Genomic DNA, 21716 nt, shown 5'->3' with positions numbered 1-21716 from the left:
CTATGTTGTCAGGAGTGAAACCTGTCAGTTGGTATCTCACTAGAACCAAATATTCTTAATTGGAGACAGAAGAGCGCTTGTTCCTAGACTTATTTTAACTCTTTGCTCTACTACTTTGCCTTTTATTTTAGCAACAAATTCCTGCAAAAGCCCATCTTAACTGATAATTCAAACAAAAATGCAAAGGTAAGTGTCACATTCTTCTCTCCCTCTCATTTAATAAATTCATTTTTCACTTAGTACTATTTCTATTAAAAAAACCCTTACAGGTTTAGTATATTCACTATTTAAGTATACTGTATATTCACTATGTATAAATTTATTATAGAAATTCAGCATACTGATGTTTTTTGAGAGAGTGAGTGCTTGTTGGCTTCAAATGCTCTTGACTTTCTGGGGTAGACCGACAATCTAAGAGAAACTTGTTCTTGTCTACTTGTTTGGACTGAAAATAAACCAGACTTTCCAGATATCAAAAGAAACTTTTGGTAAAATTGATTGCCCCTGCTCCCAAGGCGAATGTTTGCTGCGTCGAACACTGCATATGCTATATGCAATTTGAAAGTCAATTAAGTAGAAGGCAGGTAAGGGGTGCAGCACCAATTCCAGTGTTACAGCGGTCCTTACGCTGAGTTCTCAGTTCAGACTTTTTCAAGCTCGTAACTTCATGAAAATAATCTTTCTGGAATGGAGCGTTCTGCATTTATTATTCAAGCGCAGATTGAAGCCTACTAAGTCCGAGAGGAAGGAAACTTGAAGCTTTAGTGGGAGGACAGACAAGGATGAAGACTCTTTGTAGCAGAAAGGGGGGGTGTGTGGAGATTTAAGGTCCCCCCATACTCATTTCAGAAGCAATGAACTCTATGCAGAGAAAGTCTGCAAGAAGGCACATGCCACCACAGACTAGCTTCCCAGTTAACTCATGAAAGAATCCATAGTGGCTGGAAATTACCAGGACTCTTTAATTTTGTGGGTTTATCTCTTCTCACGACCAAGCTGTGTTGTTTGTGGGAGACCATAAATACAGTTTTGATACCAGGCCTGGATTTCAAAGTCCTACTTCAACAGTTAAGACCTCATCAAGTTTATAAAATCTTGGGACATAAAGGTTGAATTAGAAATAAAACCAGTACAGATAAAGTATGGTTTCTACGATTATCTCTGTAATTCAACATATAAAAAGTTTAAAATTGTTACAGGGCTGTTAGCATGGCAGCTCGCCACGCAAATTAAGCCCAACGAGAATCATACGCTGCTTATTTTGCAGCTCAGCTGCATAACCTCAGCATTGCAGCCAACGCAACGCAAGTATTTGCCCTCGAAGCTTCTGTAAGGAGCCGAGTGATTCTGAATTAGCATTGACATGTCTGAAGCTGCCTACAGAGGCAGAGGCAGACAATGAGAACTGCCCCCAGGCAAGTTTCCATGCGGTGGATTTCATACCCCAGATCAGGCCGTGGTTTGAAAAGGTCCCCAAAAGCTCTTCTCTGTCCCGCTCTGTAACCCAGCTAGCAGTTCTGCAGACACAAGTATAGTTAAAGCAAGTTTCTAACTCTCTAATTAAAAGAAATATTCAGGAATTAGGGCAAACATGGCCTCTTCTACACAAACATGGTTTTAATTCACTGCTGAGTAATACTGCAAGTAGTAACAGAAGCAGAAAATGCAGAATAAGACAGAACAAGCATTCTTAATAGAGCAGCATTTAGCCTTTGGGGGAGGAAGTAATCAGACCTCTGGTAGCAATTACAATTTTTTACTGCATTAAGCTTTATTTTTATTATGACCCTGTTTTTCCTAAGATAGTGCTCTCAAATTACCTTACATACATACTGTATTAAAGAACAACAGGTTTGGCCAGTTTACAGGGCCAGATGGTTCTCCAAAGTTTAATATATCATTGGATTTATATAAAAAAAACCTAAGCCAGTAAATAACAGTCTCCTGATAGGTGATACGTGGATAAAAAAGTTTATTTCCTTTCCTGTTTGCAACTGATGCCTTGGAAGCCTGAGCAAATCTGTTCTTTGGAGTTGTAGTGAGCACAGTTGAGTGATGGGCCCCTGCTGTGCCCAAAGGCCGCATCAAGGAAAGATGCTGGGCCAAAGACCTTTCCCCAGCAAAAATTCAACTCATCTGTCAGTACGGGAAGGTAGAGGAGAAAGAGCAAGAGGGTTACAGATTAGAAATGAAGCTGGCTTGGTAAAAAGGAGAAATGGCCTGCATAAATAGCCAATGCATTTCAACAACGATGGGAAAGCAAAATCTTTCAGTCTTGATGCTGATGCCGCTTGGAGTGCTACCAGATCACATCTAGTGTGAAGATCCTGGCACCACTGTTATTGAAACGGTGAGCCGGTTAAGACTTAATCTGAAGGAATTAGCAAAAGACATTACAAACGCCACCATTTTTAAATCAGTATTTACATCACAGATGTATAGTTATGTAGGTAACAGTTTAAAACAATCACATCATTATTTAAACAGCAATGTGATAACAACCTTGCACAGCTTAGGACGATGAGAACCTAAGACTCCTGTTTTGGAAGATAATGTTTCAGGCAGGGAAACCTCTGACCTGTAAGAGCTTAAGGCCTTTTAAAATAGCCAATGTATTTCGTGCTTCTTGGGTACTTTCAAAACTCATGAAGCAGTAGTTCTTCCGAGGGAAATCTTGAAGTTAAATTCATTCTTGGTTACAGCAAATATTTATTTTGAACACACTGAATAGTTACTGGGGATGTATTTTCAGAAATCTAGGATAGCTAAACATTTTGAAGTCTTTGAAAGTGTTAGTATAGGTTTAAAACAAAGTTCAGAAAGAATTTTTGAAGATCCAGTTATTAAAACCATTAATAGGAAATAGTGCTGTTATCTGAATTGGCTGCTTATTCATGAGTATGAGAGGTTATTCTTGAGGTGCCCAGCATTAGGGAGAAATTAAGCACTCTAAAATGCTTTAAAAACTTGTGTTACAATGAACTGTCCATTAAGAAAATTAATGAGCATTACAATTTTTCTTTAAGCCTGGTTTTACACTGTATTGTTCTAAAGATTTTCCTAATTTACAACAGTTTGTCATTAGTTCCCTCATTAATCAACTAGGAAGTCGAGTATTCACACTATAAATTTTTGAACGTTAATATTAGTACAATTTCTTTGCCCAAATTTTGGGCATTCCATGATAATCTGCACAGACCATTTCGTATAGACAAAGTAGTTCAAATTCATACTTCTGGAAGACTTTGTCTCAAAGATGAATTCTTCAGCTTCAGACAGCTTTCAGCTTTTTAATAGCATAGCATTGTTCGGTAAATTTATATTTTTAAGAGCGTTTGAGATATTCAGAAACTGATTCAGAACCCCCTAGTTAGCAGATAAGCACAAGCTAGTTGGGCCTTTCCACTTGTTCCAGTTTCTAATGCCACCAAGTTGTAAACATAATATAGTATGCCCCTTCACGGCATTACTACAACAGTATCCAAAATACTGTTTTAAATTTTCTTTCCAAGATTCTAATTTTTGCATATTGATAGTTTACGATTGTCTGGAACTTACTTGAAAACATTTCCTTGAAAAACCGAAGGCAGCTTGAGTCTCTTCCCAAGCATGTTTACAGCTGATTGGTGCAGGGGACACCCAAATACATTTCCAAATAGATACTGCAAGGAAAAAATGCTGATAAGCTAACGTACATTGGAATTGTACCTAAATGCCTATACATTTATAGTAATACCAGTTTTGATGTTGGGGATATAGTATGTTGTAAAAACAGTTTCAGATAACAGATGCGTTTAACTTTTTTACGCACATTTTTAAACACTCCAACTTCAAAGCATATTTTTACTTACGCCTTTCAAAAACGGCACAAGCAAAACCTCTTTCTGAATGCTGCCACCTATGAGAAGCAGCATCAGTAAGAAGTTCAGCAATTTGATCCAGAGAATTAAAACAAGATAAATTAGTACCTTCATTGCAAGATGAAAGTCCTCAGAAAAGGCAGCCTCAGAAGAATTGGAAGAAAGCAACTAGCTTCCAACCCTGAAACAATTGAAACTGTATCTGCTTCGATAAAATGGTTAGAGAGAAAGTAAACACTTTCCACCCCTCATTAGCACCACCACGGAGCTTTTAATTCAACACTATTTAATTCAACTTTATGCTAGTAAGAAACCATGCAGGCTGTCCCCATCTCCTCTCCAGTTTCATGACCACATCCATTTTGTCTTTACACGGGAAAACCATATCAGAACAGTCCCACAGTTGTGATCAACACAGATACGATGCTCATTTGCCTTTCAGCAGACAAGAAGGTGAGAAACGCTAGTGTAGACTCAGTGCGCTTTGCACACACGCGTTAGGTACAGAAACACAGCCTGGCTCAAACAAAAGAAGTACTCCTAAGAGTAGCTAGAGTGGTTTAATTACTTAAGCTCACCTCACTGGGAATAGCTGTTAACATCTCACCACAATACCACATTGTGCAACCTGGGTATAACCAGAATCAAGAAAAAAAGTCAAGCTGTTTTTGGGTAGTTGGTTTTATTATTACATACTAATAATACATATCAACACAGCTGTTATCAGAGTAAACCCTTATGGGAGAAGCGTGTGCCATAATGCAAATTATGGAACAGAAGACCAGTGTAAGGTGTGGAGCAGCACAGCATCTGATTAGAACAATTTAAAAAAAAAAAAAAAATCAATGCTGTGAAAACTCATGATATTAGACGTCACTTAAAAAAAGTATCTTAGGAGAGGCCTAAAGTTCACAAACTTCCCAAAACAGAGGAAAAGCCATGTGCATTCCCCCAGTGAATCCATCAGGACTTAATTCCATGAAGACTTTTTGCAAATTCAGTGTTTAAATCTTCTACATATTTCATATTCTTCACCGTAATAGAGCACAGTAAGCTGATCTATTCTACACACATATATTGCTTCACTCTTTTGGGGCAAATTACGATCACAATTTCCTCTAGCTTTAAACAGCTATTTCAACCAATATATATACATATATGTGTAAAAAAAATGCCTAAGTAAGGGCTTAAAGCAATTTCATAGAAGTATCCCAATTCAGCTATTTGTGCTCTTTACTTCAAAATCCAAAGTGCCAAATACAAGCAGCAAGAGTTTCCACTGTTGCAGTTTAAAAAAAAAATAGTGATCCCATTTACTTGTGTGAATTTATAGAAGTCATTTAAAGCCACAGTTCCAATTAATCAGAAGGGCTGAGAACAGGAATAAGACATTTACAGTAACTGCACAGCTTGCATGGCCAAAAAAGTCTCAAAATTAATTTTTAAACTGCTATTAACAAGTAAAGGAATGTACACATGTTGACAATTTAACGTAGAACTCAGAAATAGACAACTACTGCACTGATCCAAATTCGTTAATGCATAATCATATTTGAAAATATACAAAATCTGAAGTTATTACATGAAATTAAAACCTAGTTTTAAAAAGTGCACAGTAAAAACTGAAGGTAATTACTATATAAATTATCCACAGAGTGTGTATTTCTTGGTTTAGAGCCAACATTAAGTTCTGGTTTATCTGTTACAAGTTCTAAATATTTTAAAGCCATTTACAGCACCAAATCAGTTTTTACTAGACCCCATACCACCTCTGCTTCCTGTAACAAACAGGTACTGGACAATGAATGTTCACGAACTGCATCCCGTGCAGCAGCAGCTTCCGAAGACAGTTGATCAGCTGTAAGCTATCGATTTTTGTTCTTTTTAGAATTTCCCTGCAAAAAGAAACAAGTGAACAGAACATATAATTCAGATAAAATCTATACAGACAGCATATAAAACCTGACATCTGGTAATCTACACCTACAGCAAACAAAGAAGAACAGTCAAACTGAAAACAAACAGTCCAAAGGCTTTTAATAATGGAAACTTGTAACTGCTTGCTCTGAAAATCCCTCTATCTTTAGAGACATAACAGAGGAAAGTACCAGATTATTTCAAATAAGCACAACAGTACCTTACTTCAATTGAAGCCCGTGGAAAAAAAATATTTGAGTTACATCCCAAGATACTCAATTGTATAACACCACTAGTATTGTAAGGGCAGTGAAGGCAAGTCAAATCATAATTCACCCTTCAGTGATATTTCAAATACAAACCTTATAGGATAATTGCCTCAAATTAAAAAAAATATATCAATCTCCCACCCTATCATTTTGTTCCAACACAAATTTAACTTGGTCTATACAGAATACTCCTAGTTTAGAAAAACATTTGTTCTACAACTAACCAACTCATATTTGACTTGCAACAATTCCACAAAGCAAACGTGTAGCTTAAAATAAGCTTTTGTACAATAGTTACTTGCTGGCAATTCTCTGTCTTCCTATTTCCTTCAGATAACATTTGTTTTTGATCTACCCAACAACGCCCTCCAAGTGATAATGGCTTTAACTGCATCGTTTTGATTTCAGTCAAATCGCCCTCTACATTTGGTAGCATTTGAAAATCTGTGTCTACTGTTGTGAGATTCTGAACTACCTCCTTACAGAGTACCACTTCAAGTCTTAAAAGTATGACAAGTGAGAAATTCCAGTAAAAACATTCTATGAAGACATGAAGTGCTATGGCCAGTATACAGCCAAGAGCTTCCCTCTAAGAACACAAGAGCTTATACACCAAAAAGTAATTTTAAAGATTACAATGCCAAATCAAAACACTCAGACATTTGAAGAAAAGCAGTTCTGTACATGGTGGGGGGAAGTCTACTCAAAAAAAAAAAAAAGAAAAATCACTGCCATGGGAACTTTAATCAAAACAGGGATTTTATTTTTTTTTTAACCCTTCAGTGAAACCTGTGTCCAAACATTCCACAATTAAGGAGAATGATGCTAGCTTATTAGTTTCACAGCCAGACTAGCGAAGGGTAAAGGCCTTCACAAGATCTGTTTCTCCCTAGAACCATCAGAGTAAGATATATCATGGTTTAAGCACTGACTGCTTGAAACAGCAGACTTCCATATTTTTCATCATTAAGTCAAAACCTTGTTCCTGGCAAACGGCTAAAGTCCTTGCTTGGAAAAAAATTAAGCATGCATTTTAAGTTCACAGAAGAACGTAAGTGGCAAATTTTTCATTCCTACGTATGAGAGGCAGAAAAGGTAAAATATGGAAATAGAACAGAAAAAGAATAGCTGCCAAGAACAGAGTATGCCGCACCCAAGAGAGGAGTGCAGGAAGGACACACCTACCAATAAGTTAATCATAAACACCCGGTATCCCTAGATGGATTTGCAAAGAGTTCTATTTTCACCAGATATAAACAAAAAAAGGTGTTGATCATCCATCAGAGTGTACACTTTGAAAGCCTACTTTGAAGCAGTAATATAAAGTTTCTTCTCTCCCACATATATGTTTTGCAAGAATTTTTTCTTCACTGAAACATGCAGGACCAGGTTTGGAATTTTCTTTCCAACTGGCCCAGAATAAGAACTAGAGCTTGTGAAGCAGTTTGTTAAAGGGTAGTACTACAGGAATGCCAACTGCAACCCACAGAGCTCCACCTGCAGCCAGTACCTAACATCAACGCCTGGCAACTTACCTTACTAGTCATCTTTAGTGTATCAATTTCTTCCCTTTGTTTAGTTAATGTTTCATTCATACTGCAGAGATGGTCACTCATCATACTTAACTGATCCTCGTAACTTCTCTTTGTTGTCATCAGTTCATCCTAAGGGGAAAAAAAAAATAACCCGAAGCCGTCGCTCATTATTAGCAACAACTGGCAAAGCAGCCAACTTCTACCTCCACTTAGTAAGCTACACTTTGGATGCTGAATGCGTGCAATTAAGCTAAACCATTGGAAAAAAACAATCACTTGATGAAAGAAAGTTAATAGCTATTTTTCTTTTACCTGAAGTTTCATTCATGGTCTGTTCCCCTTATTTTTGCTCTGTTTCCTTTATAATTTTTCCCCCACTTTTTATGCCCTACGTAAAAGACTAACAGCTATGTTTTCCAACATTGCTTCCAGCCAAAAAACAAGTAAAATTTATGGGGTTAGAACACAGCCTATACACAAACATACATGGCATACAAAGCTGAAGAAACCAGCAATCCACATGCAGTTGCAGAGCTATGATCTCTCTGGGATTAGACAAACATGGTGGGATAGTGCACATGACTAGAATGCAGCAATGAAGGGATACAGACACTTTAGGAAGGACAGGATAGGAAGGGGAGAAGTCATGCTCTACGTGAAGGAGTGGTTTGAAGACTATTAAGATCTTATAGGTAGATCAGAGGATAACAAGGGTGATATGTATGGTGGGCATCTGCTAGAAGTAGATAAAGATCACACAACCCCAGACCCTGGTCCTCATGAGGGATTTTAACCACCCTGCCATCTCCTGGAAGGGCAGCAAGGCAGGACGCAAGCAATTCAGGAGTTCGAGTGTGGTAAAGAACTTCTTGATACCAGTGATGAACAGGCCTACGAGGCTCTCTACTGGACCTGTTACTCACAAATAAGGAAAAGCTGGTCAGGGATGTGAAAGCCAATGGTAGCCTTGGCTGCAGCAACCATGAGTTAGTGGAATTTAAGATCCTGAGGGAAGCAAGCAAGATGAATAGTAGAATTACATCAACCCGAGATTTAAGGAGAATAGATTTTGACTTTTTCAAGGTCTGCTTGGCAAGATCCCAGGTAAAACTGCCCTGGAAGTTAAAGGGGCCCAGGAAAGCTGAATGATCAAGGACAGAGCAAAGAACAGTCCAACGCTTAGGAAGCTGAGCAACTGTGGCAGAAGGCCAGCATGGCTGTACAGGGAACTCCTGATTCAACAGCTTGATCTGAACTCTCTCTGCTCTGACCAAAGGAGGGGACCAGATTACTTTCAGATTACCTTCCAACCTAAACAATTCTATGATTCAATATCATGCATACTACTGAACACACAAATGGTGCGCCTGCTATCTTTTCTTAGGAAGTCTAATATGTAATTGGAGATGAACATCTCATGTTGAGTTGGATATTGATTGGGGAATTTGTTAAAGGAACAAGTGAAAAGAGCGCTTTGTGTTCACCAACAATTCTTCTAAGCATGTATCATTATATTCACTGCCTCTATGGAGCATTTTAGGTACTCACCATCTCAGGTGGGTGAGCAATAAAGATATGAACTAAATATGAAGAAAACACAAGGGCATTTAAGCACTGAATATTTATATATATACACACTTTATTTTACTACCAGGTCCCTTCTGAACTGTGTGAAAGGGAAGGACAAAGGGACAGGACATTCACAGGACATCTGGTATAAGAGTTTATTATCTATTGTCAACAACAGCTTCTTAAAGATTACCCCAAAGTTATTTTTGCCTGATATTAAAGCTATCCATCTCAAAAAAACACCCTGGCATTTCTAAGGCTTTCAGCCCCAGGTGCTAGAAAGGATTAAGAATTCAACGTATCATCTCGGAAACTGCACTTTCATCACTTTTCTAGTCCTGTTTCCAAGTTAAACGGACTGATGTGTAGTCAGCCTTGTCAGTATCACATCTAACTCTGAGAAGTAGATGCAAGTGCCTGCTGTACACAAAGTAATCCTCCCCTTGCAGAGGGAAACAAGCCACTGAAATCAGTCATACAACCACACCTTTTGACACAAAAACCCCATTTTCACAAAATGCCTTGACATCAAATGTGCTAAAACACAGGCTTGGCTACTACAACCTTTTCCTTGCAAGAATGTTCCACTTCAGCTTTATACCTGGGATTTTAAGTGTATTATTCAAGTCTCTTCTCTACATACCATTAGGAGTTTTTTACATCACATAACTAAGGATCTAGTAAAGGCATGACTACGCTCAATGGTCCTAATTTTTCTCCTCCAACTTCCCCTTACACGTGATTATGAAACGCATCTATTACATTATGTAACATTTTACTTGCCTGTAATCTACTGATGTTTTGACTAGATAGCTTCAACTCTTCTGTGAGCGATTCCTTGGACTTCTCTGCTAAAGACAGTCTTTTGGCAAGTGCTCGACACTGTCAACCAGAACAGGATAGGGAGGGCAGAAGGGAGGAAAGTTAGTTCAAGAGTATTGCCTTGTGCTACCTTTAACGGATAGCTTTGGATGTTTCCATCTTTGTGCAACCCTTACACTTCAAGAAACTTAGAGCTTGGGCACATTTTTGAATGCAAAGGTAATGTGATAGTAAACATTAAATTTTTGTTTCATTTTACAGAATTACCATATTGACAATCCTCTAATATTATATTTTCCACATAATTACTAGGAAATTTTTCGTAAGCAAAAAGCAACATGAACAACTCATTTCATACATTGCTCAAATATCAGAGAAAGATGGTTCCTCCATACTATGCCATCCAGTATTAAAAATATATTTAAAAGGATCTGCTCTGTCAACCTGGAGCTTTGGTATATTCCACATCAGTTAATTACACAAATCAAAATGGCCTCTGCTTTCAAGAAAAATCACCTCATGATTTGAAATGAAAACAGGAAGTCAGATACAATAAAAGGTTGTGTTAATTCTTGAAGTATAAAGCTTATGCCTAAGAACCAGTTTCTCAGAGGAGAGCTGTTTTCATCACTTCATCATATACTCAAATATTTTTGAATGACATCAGCATCACTAGAAGACAAAGTCAAAACTAGCTTAGCAGCTAAAGCCAGCTGCTTCAGCTTACATGACAAACCTATACATGATACACATTGTACTTCTTACTACACCCAGGACAAGGCTACCAAAGGATTTATTTAAAAAAAAATAAGAAATCTTCCTACAATATCCATTTCTAGGCATACTAGACCACAGCCAAAAAGCATATTCCAGGAACAGATATTCCAGGAACAGATTTTTGTGAAATATTATGTTCCATATATTTAAACTCACTATCATAACACTTGCCTTGGAAAGTTCAAAAAAGTGATTTACTGTTTTCAGTATAGACACCACCTGCATGCTCACCTCAGCATGGAAGTGTACTGATTTGCTGTCAGCAAGCTGCAGATGAGACGTAAGTTCTGCTATCCTTGCCATATAGTGGGTTTTTATCAGGTCTTCACGAGACTCCACATCTGGAGCCTGGCAAAGCAAAAATTTAAGCAGACAGGTATTTATGGTTAGTAGACTAATACTTGCATCACAACTTTATCCTCTATACTGACTTCTCTTCTGAGGCCTGGCTGCACTACCCGAAAGCATTAAAATTCCCCAAACACAACAGACAAATTACAGCAGGTCACTGCCGTTTGTCACTCTGATGGTGACTCTTAGTGTCAGACTTCCTTAAAGGAGAAAGAGCTGACTGAAGATGTAAGAAGTTAGCTTGATTTAACATATCAAATCTCTGATGAAGATGAAAATCCACTGCAGAAACAGACTGCTTTCACATACATAAAAACTTACTGGCTTTTCCCAACAAGAAAAAATTCCTTTGCATAACTAAATTTCAGAAGCTCACAACAGTCAGAACTATTTCTTATATTGCATGTTCCAGAATTTTTTTTAGACATTTGAACTTAAAAAAAACCCCACAACTTGCCAGTTTACTGTAAGTTACAGAGTAACCTACTATAGGCAGCTTTCACATGACTTGTCACGACCTTCAAGTTCAGCACTATGCAGTAGCTTTTAAGAACTTGTACCGGTTACTTTATGGCTCCCACCCCCTTTTTAATCATACCTTCAGAAGAAAAGGGGGAGTAAACTAAAATACATATCAGTTCCCTGCAGTGTCAGAAAAGAGAAAGCACTGAATCTTACTCCGCTAAGTTTCTGCTGGGGCAAGCATTATGCTACAGCAGTGCTAAGCAAAGAGTTAGCATTTAGTCTGACAGCTGCTTCCAAGTTTCTTTCGGAGTGACCCCTGGTTTGGGGTAGGCTGTACTTAACTGTTAAACACCAGTCACTACATTCAGTGACTTTTTTGCAGCTTGAGCCCTTCCTCAAGAGTTAAGAATTGAGGCTTGGAATGCAGTTAGGGCTACTGAAGTACAGACAGACCAATGCTTTCCTCAAATTATAGAGAGGAGACCTGGACCACAGCTTACACTGCTCCAAACTGCTTGCATGAATAAAAAGATAACAGTTCACTAAACAGAAGAAGGAAGTTAAGAAATACATGGATTTCACAAACTTGAAGATACAGTATACAGTCTACATGAGTGACTCATGCCATTATATGACAGTAATCTTGGTAATTAGACCTTTGGAATAAGTTTAACAGATTCAGAATTGAAGTATTTACCAGATGTACTTTGATAATGTTTAAAACAGATTACCTTTTCATTATCAGTCGTTACAGTCAACATTCCAATCTAGAACAAGGAAGAAAATATGCTTAAGAACTGCAAAAATAGATACATTTTGGCTTCAGTCATAGAAGGACTTTAAATTAAAAAAAAAATCTTGCAACACTTAAAACTAAAACCAAATTTTAGTACTTCCACCTGTAACATAAACAAGGGTAATAACATACATTAATGCCTTGAACAGAATTAAAGCTGGCACCAACTCTCCAAATACATCCTCTTGCCTTACAATGTACACACAGAAAAAGGAATAGAAGCAACAAGATGCAGCTAGCTTGTGTGATTATGCAACTGCTTGATTACAGGAAACTAATTCAGAGGTACGTTAGTACATTGAAACATTACTTTTCATGTTCAAGAGCAAGGAAACCTGTCTTGGATTTCTTGAGTATCTTCCGAATTCCTTGCTTTCCAGTATGACAGTTCAGTGTGAAGCACTGACAGAACTCTAGCAGAGGGGTGTACGTGAGTAACTAGTTCCATAGAAGGATGTCTTCACAGAGAGTCAAGAGGGTTTTTTTTCTGACCTCAACAGGACTAGAGATTTAGGTTTATGGTAAATATTTATACAATATGTTGATCTGAGTTACACTAACCATCTTGGCTAGAAAAGCTAGAAAAAGCCATTCTCCTCAAGCTCCTAACAGATCAAATACAGGACCAAAGACTTAAAATGCCAGCTTACTTCAAAATTGGGGATTTCAAAACAATCCACAGGTCTTTTTTATCCTGGAGCAGGAAAAGTGGGGAGAAAAAAGAGGAAGAATTCTATCGAGTGCTGAGCTAAGTAGGTTGTTTCTTCCTAACAGATGACATCTCTATTAATCCCACTTCAGAAGTGGTAATTCAGAGGAAAGGCCAACCTCTTAAATACTAGCAATAAACAGGAAGGACATTTACACAACATAGAAGAGCAAGGACAGAGCTCATACTGTATCCAAATGCAATTGTTGAGCCCAAGTTGTACGTGCCTATGAAGGTTACGTAAAATTTTGTGTTCCAGACAGCACTGAAAACTTGAATGGCTTCAAGTTAAAATCAAGTTATACTGCACCAACTTGTAGTAAGTCTTTCAACCCATGTAAAAATACTAATTACCTACTTCCGTTTGCTTTAACATACCTATAGATGAAAAAGTATTGGAAACTCAGAGCCGACCCGAGATATATATTACTTGCCAGGCTTCCTGACTACAGAGTCAGAAAAATCTAGACGTATCTATTATTTCCCCCTCAGTCATATGAGTATAGAACTACAAAAATGTCTCCATGATAATAAAGATACCAAACAAAGTCTCAAAAGCCAAGAAGTTCCAAACTCTGCACAAAGTATCAGCAAGCAGCTTTGCAAATACAAGGAGCCCAAGTGTGAATGCATTTCAGAGTCAAAAAAGCTTGCAGAATTAGTGTTCCAGTGATCAAACAGTATTGCTACTGAAGAAAGTGGATTTTTCTCTATTGAAGGAAAAAGGTCACTTACCAGACTAGTACTTTTAATAGGTACCCTCGGACTCTTTTCTGTTGTTTCCTTCTTTTGTTCAGCTACATTTGGCAAAACAGAACGCTCTTCTACAGTTTCAGTTAAATGACCACTAAGAGAGTTCTTCAGTTTTTGGTTTTCTTTTTCTAGCTTTATTTTAGCTAGCTGGGCCTCCAACATCCAGTGTTCTTTTTCTTGTTCAAGTTTAGCAATTTTCTCCAAACTCTGCTGGACCTTTAGGAGGGAAAGTTTACAGTCCAGGTTATTAAACACTAGGGGGAAAAAAAGTCACCCACAGGGCATGTTTGAAGACAGTATTATTTTAAACCTTTACATAAGTGAGCTAATGAACAATGCAGCAGGTAAACAACTACTGCTTTAAGCTGTATGCTTAACTGCGGTCATGTGTCAAAACAATCACGTTATTTAATTAGTCTGAAACACACGTCACAAAGTTACAGCTCATAGAACTGGCAGCACTGTATTAGGTGAAAAAAAAAAATCAAAGCAGGGAAAAGATTTTATGAAAAACTGAAAGATGAGTGCCTGGCACTAGCATTGTCTTGTTCTATGCTAGAAAGACAAACAATCTCTCCCCTCCCAGCTGCCTCACCTCACACAGACAGAACCATCCACTTGTCTAGATAAAAAAATCAACTATGGAACAATACACATCGTGTCACTCCACACATTTCTGTTGAAATTCATCTCACCCCTACTAGTATATTTTGAATATTGGTCACTACAAAAAAAAAAGCCACTTAAGTCTTTTTGTTCTGTAAAAGTTCAATAGCAGTGACTCAAGGACAGTCTGAACATTCATGCTAATAAAAAGGTTTTAGTATTAATCAGTTAGCTGGTCTCATTCATATGAGCAGATGGGCAAACTGTATAGGCCTTTTAAATACCATTTAACCTCCCTCTGCCTCAACCTTCCAGAAAAAAAAAAAAAAAGACATATGCACACTGCAAGAATGAAAAACTGTAATCTATCAATAGACTTAACTGGAAAAAAAAATTATTGGTCTAACCAGTGCTAATAAATCCTGCATAGACCAAAAAAGCACTCCAAACAGTACATAACATTAGAAATTAATACTTCAGTATGCCTTATTCTTGTCTTCATTTTGTATTTATTTGAATTATTAAAGATTGCCTGACTTCTTGTCTTTATAAGTGAAGACATCAATAGCATAATCCTGTCTTAGAACTACATGTACATTCTGCAGGTACAAGAGAACAAGTCTTGGATAAGCCAGCCTGACAAGGATAAGTGTTACTTTCAAAACTCTACAAGTAAGGCACCTACAGTCTAATTTTAAAGTTCAGTGTATGCATATATACATACAAACAGCCACACACATGAATGTGGAGACTATTTGATATTACCTTACCTTTATAAAATACACTATCATATATGTTAGTAGAATTTATACCAGAATACCTGTTGTGCAAGACCTTCTCTACTTTCTGTGGAACTCAGAAGAATTCTGCGATTAGCCAAAGCCTCTTCATAAGGCACTGAATCTGCACAAGGCTGTGGAATGATAAAGAAACCTCAAAACATGTTTCACAGTAGATCAGAATATGTCTACATTCATTTTCTTATTGCCCTCCTTACTTTAGTAAAGGGAAGAAACACATCTTCCAAGTGTTTACCAGCCAGTAGAAAAAATAGTTTAGGCTCCCGAAACATACCACCCCAAGACACACACCCAGTTAAAAAGTTATGAGAAAACTCCAGGTGTTACTTAATGATTAAATGCATCTTGAGGTCCACTTTAACTCACTTAATGCAATGTCTGTAACTGAAGTACACCATCACTTAATTGTTAATTTTAATGGAGACAGAGAGATCTGGCACTGTTCAGTCCTTTGGTTTAGCACATTTTCTCCTCCTTTTCAGCTGCTTTTTTTTCCCCCTGTTGCTCTCCACTGCCTTCCAGTGAATGCATGTACAAGAATATGATGTTATTCACCCCATATTCCTGGTGACTATGAGAGGAAAATTAAATAAGCAGCTACCCTCTCCTCCTTGGAGTCTTGGCACAGAAATAATTAGTGGAAATGGATGCCAATTCTGCTGTTACATACCCTCAGTTGTGAGGGCAACTATACTTTCTAAATTTTTCAATAGCATTATTACTCTAAGGGTTCTATTTCCTTAGCCAAAGATTCTCATTCAGAGGAAAATCCATTCCAAATACTGAAAATCCTCAGTTTGTGTTCTCTTTGACATAGCCAACTATCAAGTGAATTGTGCTTTCTCTGTGTGAGCATGCTAGCTGAACAAACCTTCTTCAAAGACTTCATGTAAGCAACCGCCTTTTTCTTGTACTGCAGCATACACTCAGCTGAAAGAGGGCTGATGAACTCTGTTCCTCCTTTAGGGCCATAGCTCAACGAAGAAGTGAAGTGATCCAAGTTGTTGCTAAAGAACGAGGCAATCTAGACACATCAAGAAAAGTCACTTTTCAAATGAAGTTGACCAGAAAGATTCATGAGAGCAATTACTCCTTCAAGAGAAAGGCAAGTATTTACTGAAACTGGATTTCACAACGAGAAATTCAAACAAGCTACAGGCTCTTCTACATAACTTAGATCTTACTAACGCAAAGCATCCTCTTCACAGTATCTACTTTCATCACCCATTCAGTTGTTTTTATCTGGTAGCCTGAAAATACCTTAGAACAAACCTGATACTATAGATTAATACTATCAGAGGCACACCTAGATTTTCCAAATCATTCAACTAAGATTATTTAAAAAAAAACAAAACAAAAAAACCCCTGCACAAGTTAGGGCATTATATTGAAACAAAAATATCCATTACCTTGCCCACTCCATTTGTTAAAGCCCCAACAGAGGATAAAATACAGTCATTTGTAGTTATGAGCTTCTGTGTGGCAGTTGGAACATCTTGTTCTAAAGTAGCTTTCTGACTGTAGTGCTTAGAAATGTCTAGAAAAAGAGAAACACACATTTATGTCAAATTAGGTTGTGGGGTTGTTTTTTTTTTTTCGATTTAAGCAACAATTTTCAAATTCAGCTTATGACCTCGGGCTTCAAATGCTACTCCCCTCTTTAAGCGAGTTGTATACAAGTTTATTCTGGATACCCTTAGTTCTTTGGTATACTGCCTTAGACAACTGTTTGTGGTCATAAGGAATAGACATTATGCCTGTTACACAAGGCAGAATAAAGGTGTATATTTACGTGTACTCTGTGAGGTTGGATCCTCTATATAACCATGATTTTGGGGATACATTGAACTAGCATTTCATTCCACAAGTATACTTGCCATTTCCATATGTTTACATCAGGACACTAAAGGCAGAATTTTTAGTCATGTTCAATATCTGAGTCTTAAGCTTACATGACTTAGAAGGGAACAGTATTTTAATTCTGTCAGAACAAATCTAAAAGACTACCAGAAATTTAGAATGATACTTCCCATATTCTAAAATTCTCTCAGGAAAAATCAACAGAACAGTTTTCAGAGAGAAAAAAACCCACAAAATTATTTGAAAGTCATTCACAAAAACTTCTTAGCTTAAATACACTAATTAATTTCAACAGCACCAAAATTTAAAAAAAACTCAAGTATTTCTCATACAAGAACAAACATCCTCAACTTGGCCTAATTAAAAATAATTATTTATTTGACAAGTGAACACTTTGCAAAAAGTGTAAAGTGTAAAGTACCATTGCTACAGAGCGGAGAAATGCAAGGCCATCACCACCAGAAGTTATGATTTCAGGCAAGCTTAAGCAGTTGCAAATTAGATTGGGCCGGGAAGGAAGGGAGGAGAGAAGTGACAAATCAAGCATTCTGGAGAACGGGAGTATGAAATGTTAAGCACAACATTTCTGTTGCCAGCTAAGGAATTCTACTGACAGTTTTCTTCAGTACTTTTCTTTATTTCTTTTGATGAAGTGTAAGTTGGGTTGGGTTTACATTATAGTAACTATTAAGAGGTAGAAGGTATTTATCAATAAATTTACGTATGTCACAAAACTCTTGGTTTAGTGTCTCATTTTGTTTGTGGTACCATCTCTGACAGTATTTTTTTTAAACAGGAACACTGCAAAATGGGGCAGTGCTATTGTCATTATTACTAAAAGACTAGAAGAAACAAAAAAACCCATTTTGCTTAAAATTATAAAAGCCTAATGTTTAAACAGCTGACTAGTAACAAAACAATTCACCTACTGGATTATTTTCTCCCTGGGAACAGCTACATGGTACAGAAATTCTAGGATACACAGAAACATCAGTGTTTTAAAACTCCAAGTTTTAACCAAACATCACTTCATTGAAAACGTAACATATCCATGTCCTTCTGATAAAAGGAAGGGAAGCCATTTTCAAGGAGGAAGTTAAGTTTCAAAAGGAAATCACACTTCTTCATAAGCTTTGGTTATACATTCATGTTAGAAATAGTAATCAACCTAAAAACTGTAAGGAAAAATTCCACTTGAAGGCAGGCACTAGGTCAACAGTACAGAAGTGGAGGAAAACCATGTATATTTAACGGCATTCCATTCTGTATGCTAGTTCCACTAGAGCAATGAAGTTCAGTAATTAAAGTGATACAGCTCAGGAAGATCTAGAGTGCCACAAATTAAATATTCCAGCAACCTAAAAGACCAAAGCTAACAGAACAGAGGAGTGAAAAACATGCATGCATATCCAACACAAGTAGTTAGCAAGTTTAGTTTCTTAACTTAGTTTGTAAAGGCAAACCAAATGAGATTTATCACATATTACACATTTAATATTGTTACAGAGAGAGTGCATGTGTGCTATGTTAAACAGAAAAAAGCAGAGCTGAAACATACCTCTAATCCTGTACTCTCACCTTTTAAAATGTCATGAAATCCATGAAGACTTGTAGCAATGTTTGTAAACACCAAGTTGTAATTTGTCCTAAGAAGTCCTTCTGGTTTTGTACCTAAAAGTAGTACGTAGAAAGAAAAAAAAAATTAAGATTCAACCACGAATTAAAAAAAGTTAGCTTTGCAAATCATCTGATTGCCACCTACTAGAAACATTTGCATGGGCTATGATCTTTAGAACTACAGAATCATATTGGATCCATTTACTTAAATTTCCCCTTCCTTTAATATTAGATATGTATACACACACACACCAAATTTTGCCACAGTAGGCAGGTAAGAGACTTTCAAGTTTCCTAAATTTCATTCACATTTTTACGAATATGAACTTTTTTGGTCTCAAAAAGCAATTACGCCTGCAGAAAGATTTACGTGCTCACTGTTGTAGGAAGGACCATCTGGGTCCTTCTAAAGAGTGAAGACTGAAATAACCTGAAGCTATACAACCACTTCCTCTTATTATTTACAGTATGCATTTGGATATAGTTTCCACACACACATACACAAAAAGGTTCTACCTGATTTTATTTAGTCATTACCATGAGAGTTGTAGTTTAATAGAACAGGAGGAGCTGGAAGTGATAATTAGTAATAAAATGTAGTTTATTAACTATTTCATGATTAAGAGATGACAAAAGACATACTGTCAATCGTACTATAAAAACCTACAGTCATTTCTTCTCCTCTACAGTTAACTATGACTACCTAAAATGTGGTACATGTGACTGCTTGGTAATTTCCAGGTCTGCACCATGCCCATATCTACCCAGAAGGACGAGTGCAGAGCATTAAAAAAAACCACACTCCACAGCACACTCAGTCTCCCAGCCTGGATCAAAGAGGGTCCAATATGACAGAGCATACTGCAGAACTCACTTGCCCCATAGTTTAGACTGTACCTAAAAAGCAGCATTAACCTTGTTTTCCTCTATCATGGAAGTGTGATTTTTTTGTGTGTGGTTCTTTGGTGTGGTGGGGTTTTGGGCATTTGGATTTATTTTAATTTTTTTTTTTTAAACAGGTCCAAAAGGAAAACTATGCCTTCCAGTCACAATGTAACCAACGGAGCCAAAACTGGCACTTACTTGGTAACACCAGAAGACTAACATATGTATGTAGCTTCTCAAAGACTGCAGTCAACCTTTTCATGTCTCTGTGCAGCTCCATATTTCTAGCTCTTAAAGCAGCTGTGCAAAGAGAAGACTCACACTCTTCTTCCAAACTAGGAATATATGAATTATTTTTTTAAAAAAAGTGAGCAATTATCTTAATAAAACAAGTTCATGAGTTTTGGACTAGATAACTAGTGTTCTCTACATCCCCAGTCCAAAGCAACAATAGACTAGGAATTTATTTTTCAAAGGTTAACATATCAGAGTAACTTCACAATACATGAAAATTACTGTGCGCATGTATTATCCCCACTCTTAGGAGCTTCAGTCACAAGCCAGGAATGGTTTACACTCACAGCAAGGAATTGACTGCATCAGTTTAAAAGACTTTTTCCTCTACTACATATAATTTACCTTTTGCTTCCTAAGGAGCAGGAGAAGAAGTACAAAGAAGGCATAAACCCAAGCTTTTTCTTCCTTAATCCAAAACATCTTTTTAAGCAGTCCTTTGCACTAATAATTCACATCCCTTCGACCCACTCGGGAACAAAGATTTTCACTGCAGAAGTGATGTGCATCTGGCCAAATTTTACTACATTGCTATATTTACTTCATAATAAATAATCCTCACACAGGCCCGAGAAATTAACAGTTTCAGTGTATCATACCTGAATAGTAGCAATGCTATTGAATAACATTAACACATTAAAAATCTATGCAGCTTTCATTAAAGTCTTATCTGTGAGAAGGGAAAAAAGGCTTAAAATACTGTTTTTAGCTTTAATACCCAGCTAAAAAAACATGCATAACCTAAAGGCTCAAAAACCAGCAGACAAAAAAAAGTTCTGCCTTTTCAGCCAAAGTGCTTTAAGGCTTCACTTAATATTTGAGTTGTAGCTGTTGACAATGCTGCATGCCTGGCACTTAGTGCCCCTTTAATTTGATCTATCAAAAGTACCTTTTTAACTGATAAGGAAGAATCTTTCTTAAGAAGCACAAGTAGGAAGCTAAATGTTCTGAGAAGGCCTTCAATTTCACAGCTGTTTCCTGGAAGGAAAAACAACACATAAGTATTTTTGCTCTGTAAAAAAAAAAAATCTTTTTCAATACGAAAAATAAGTCTTACCAGGACTGTCACAGTATCTTCTGTAATACTCTCAAACAAGTGAAGCATTCCTTCCTCCAGAGGGCGAACATACGAAGCATTTTCGTGAAGATACTGTGAGAACTAAGCACAGAGAGATTTTAAAATGGTGCTCGCCGACGGCTCTTACAAGCTGCTTCAAGTTAACAATTGAACAGTCCACTTCAGCAAAGCATCTGTCATCTTAAATGATCCCCAGGACGTCAATAATAAGATATAACAGTCAAGTGATGTACAGCAACCTCTTCTACAGGACACACAGACACGCACCTTTAGGGAAAGTGAGAAATAGTGAAGACTGCAATGGCAGTCCAGGCAAAACCCCATCTAGGGCTTTCCCACAGCACCCTATCTCATTTTAACTGCCATGCATAGCACACCAAACCCCTGCTTTAAGTTTAAACATTCTTACATTCCTTGCTCAACTCCATCAAATTAAGACTTAGATCCATGCACCATTAAGCCACCAGAATAAACTATCCTACCTTCCTCCCAGCTGCTGTTTGTCTCTCAGCTCATCCTGTGCATCAGCATTTGCACAGCATAGCTGTGCAAAGTACTGAAGAACTAACCTGAGTTAAAACTAAGAGCAAGAGATACATTTTAATCTTTACCTGTATCCAGTCCAGTTTTCAACACGGGTCAAAGCATGCTTATGCCAACGCAAAGGATGGAGCAGTAACTAATCAAAGGGAGACTTCTTACTTTCAAGAACTATGACAGGTTTGGGCAATTATGAAACTTTGGCCTCACAGA

At 37.3% G+C, this 21716-nt stretch overlaps 1 protein-coding gene across 1 annotated transcript in view; it reads right to left on the bottom strand.

Moving 5' to 3' along the window:
* Positions 1-4738: 4738 nt before the first annotated feature.
* PPP1R21 (protein phosphatase 1 regulatory subunit 21) overlaps positions 4739-21716 on the bottom strand; it is a 36109-nt gene continuing 19131 nt past the window's right edge. The window contains exons 10-22 of the mRNA XM_059834127.1: positions 20943-21044; positions 20775-20863; positions 19790-19926; positions 18668-18760; positions 16639-16766; positions 16101-16253; positions 15250-15342; positions 13806-14039; positions 12297-12332; positions 10981-11097; positions 9934-10032; positions 7582-7710; positions 4739-5755 (exon numbers count right to left, since the gene is read on the bottom strand). Coding sequence (XP_059690110.1) covers positions 5726-5755; positions 7582-7710; positions 9934-10032; positions 10981-11097; positions 12297-12332; positions 13806-14039; positions 15250-15342; positions 16101-16253; positions 16639-16766; positions 18668-18760; positions 19790-19926; positions 20775-20863; positions 20943-21044 — 1440 coding nt within the window. The 3' untranslated portion in view covers positions 4739-5725. The remainder of the gene's footprint in view (positions 5756-7581; positions 7711-9933; positions 10033-10980; positions 11098-12296; positions 12333-13805; positions 14040-15249; positions 15343-16100; positions 16254-16638; positions 16767-18667; positions 18761-19789; positions 19927-20774; positions 20864-20942; positions 21045-21716) is intronic.

The sequence above is a fragment of the Gavia stellata genome, chromosome 2 (genome assembly GCF_030936135.1).
Source record: "Gavia stellata isolate bGavSte3 chromosome 2, bGavSte3.hap2, whole genome shotgun sequence".
NCBI lineage: Eukaryota > Metazoa > Chordata > Aves > Gaviiformes > Gaviidae > Gavia > Gavia stellata.
The sequence above is the reverse complement of the archived record's forward strand: the minus strand, read 5'-3'. Positions and strand labels throughout refer to the sequence as shown.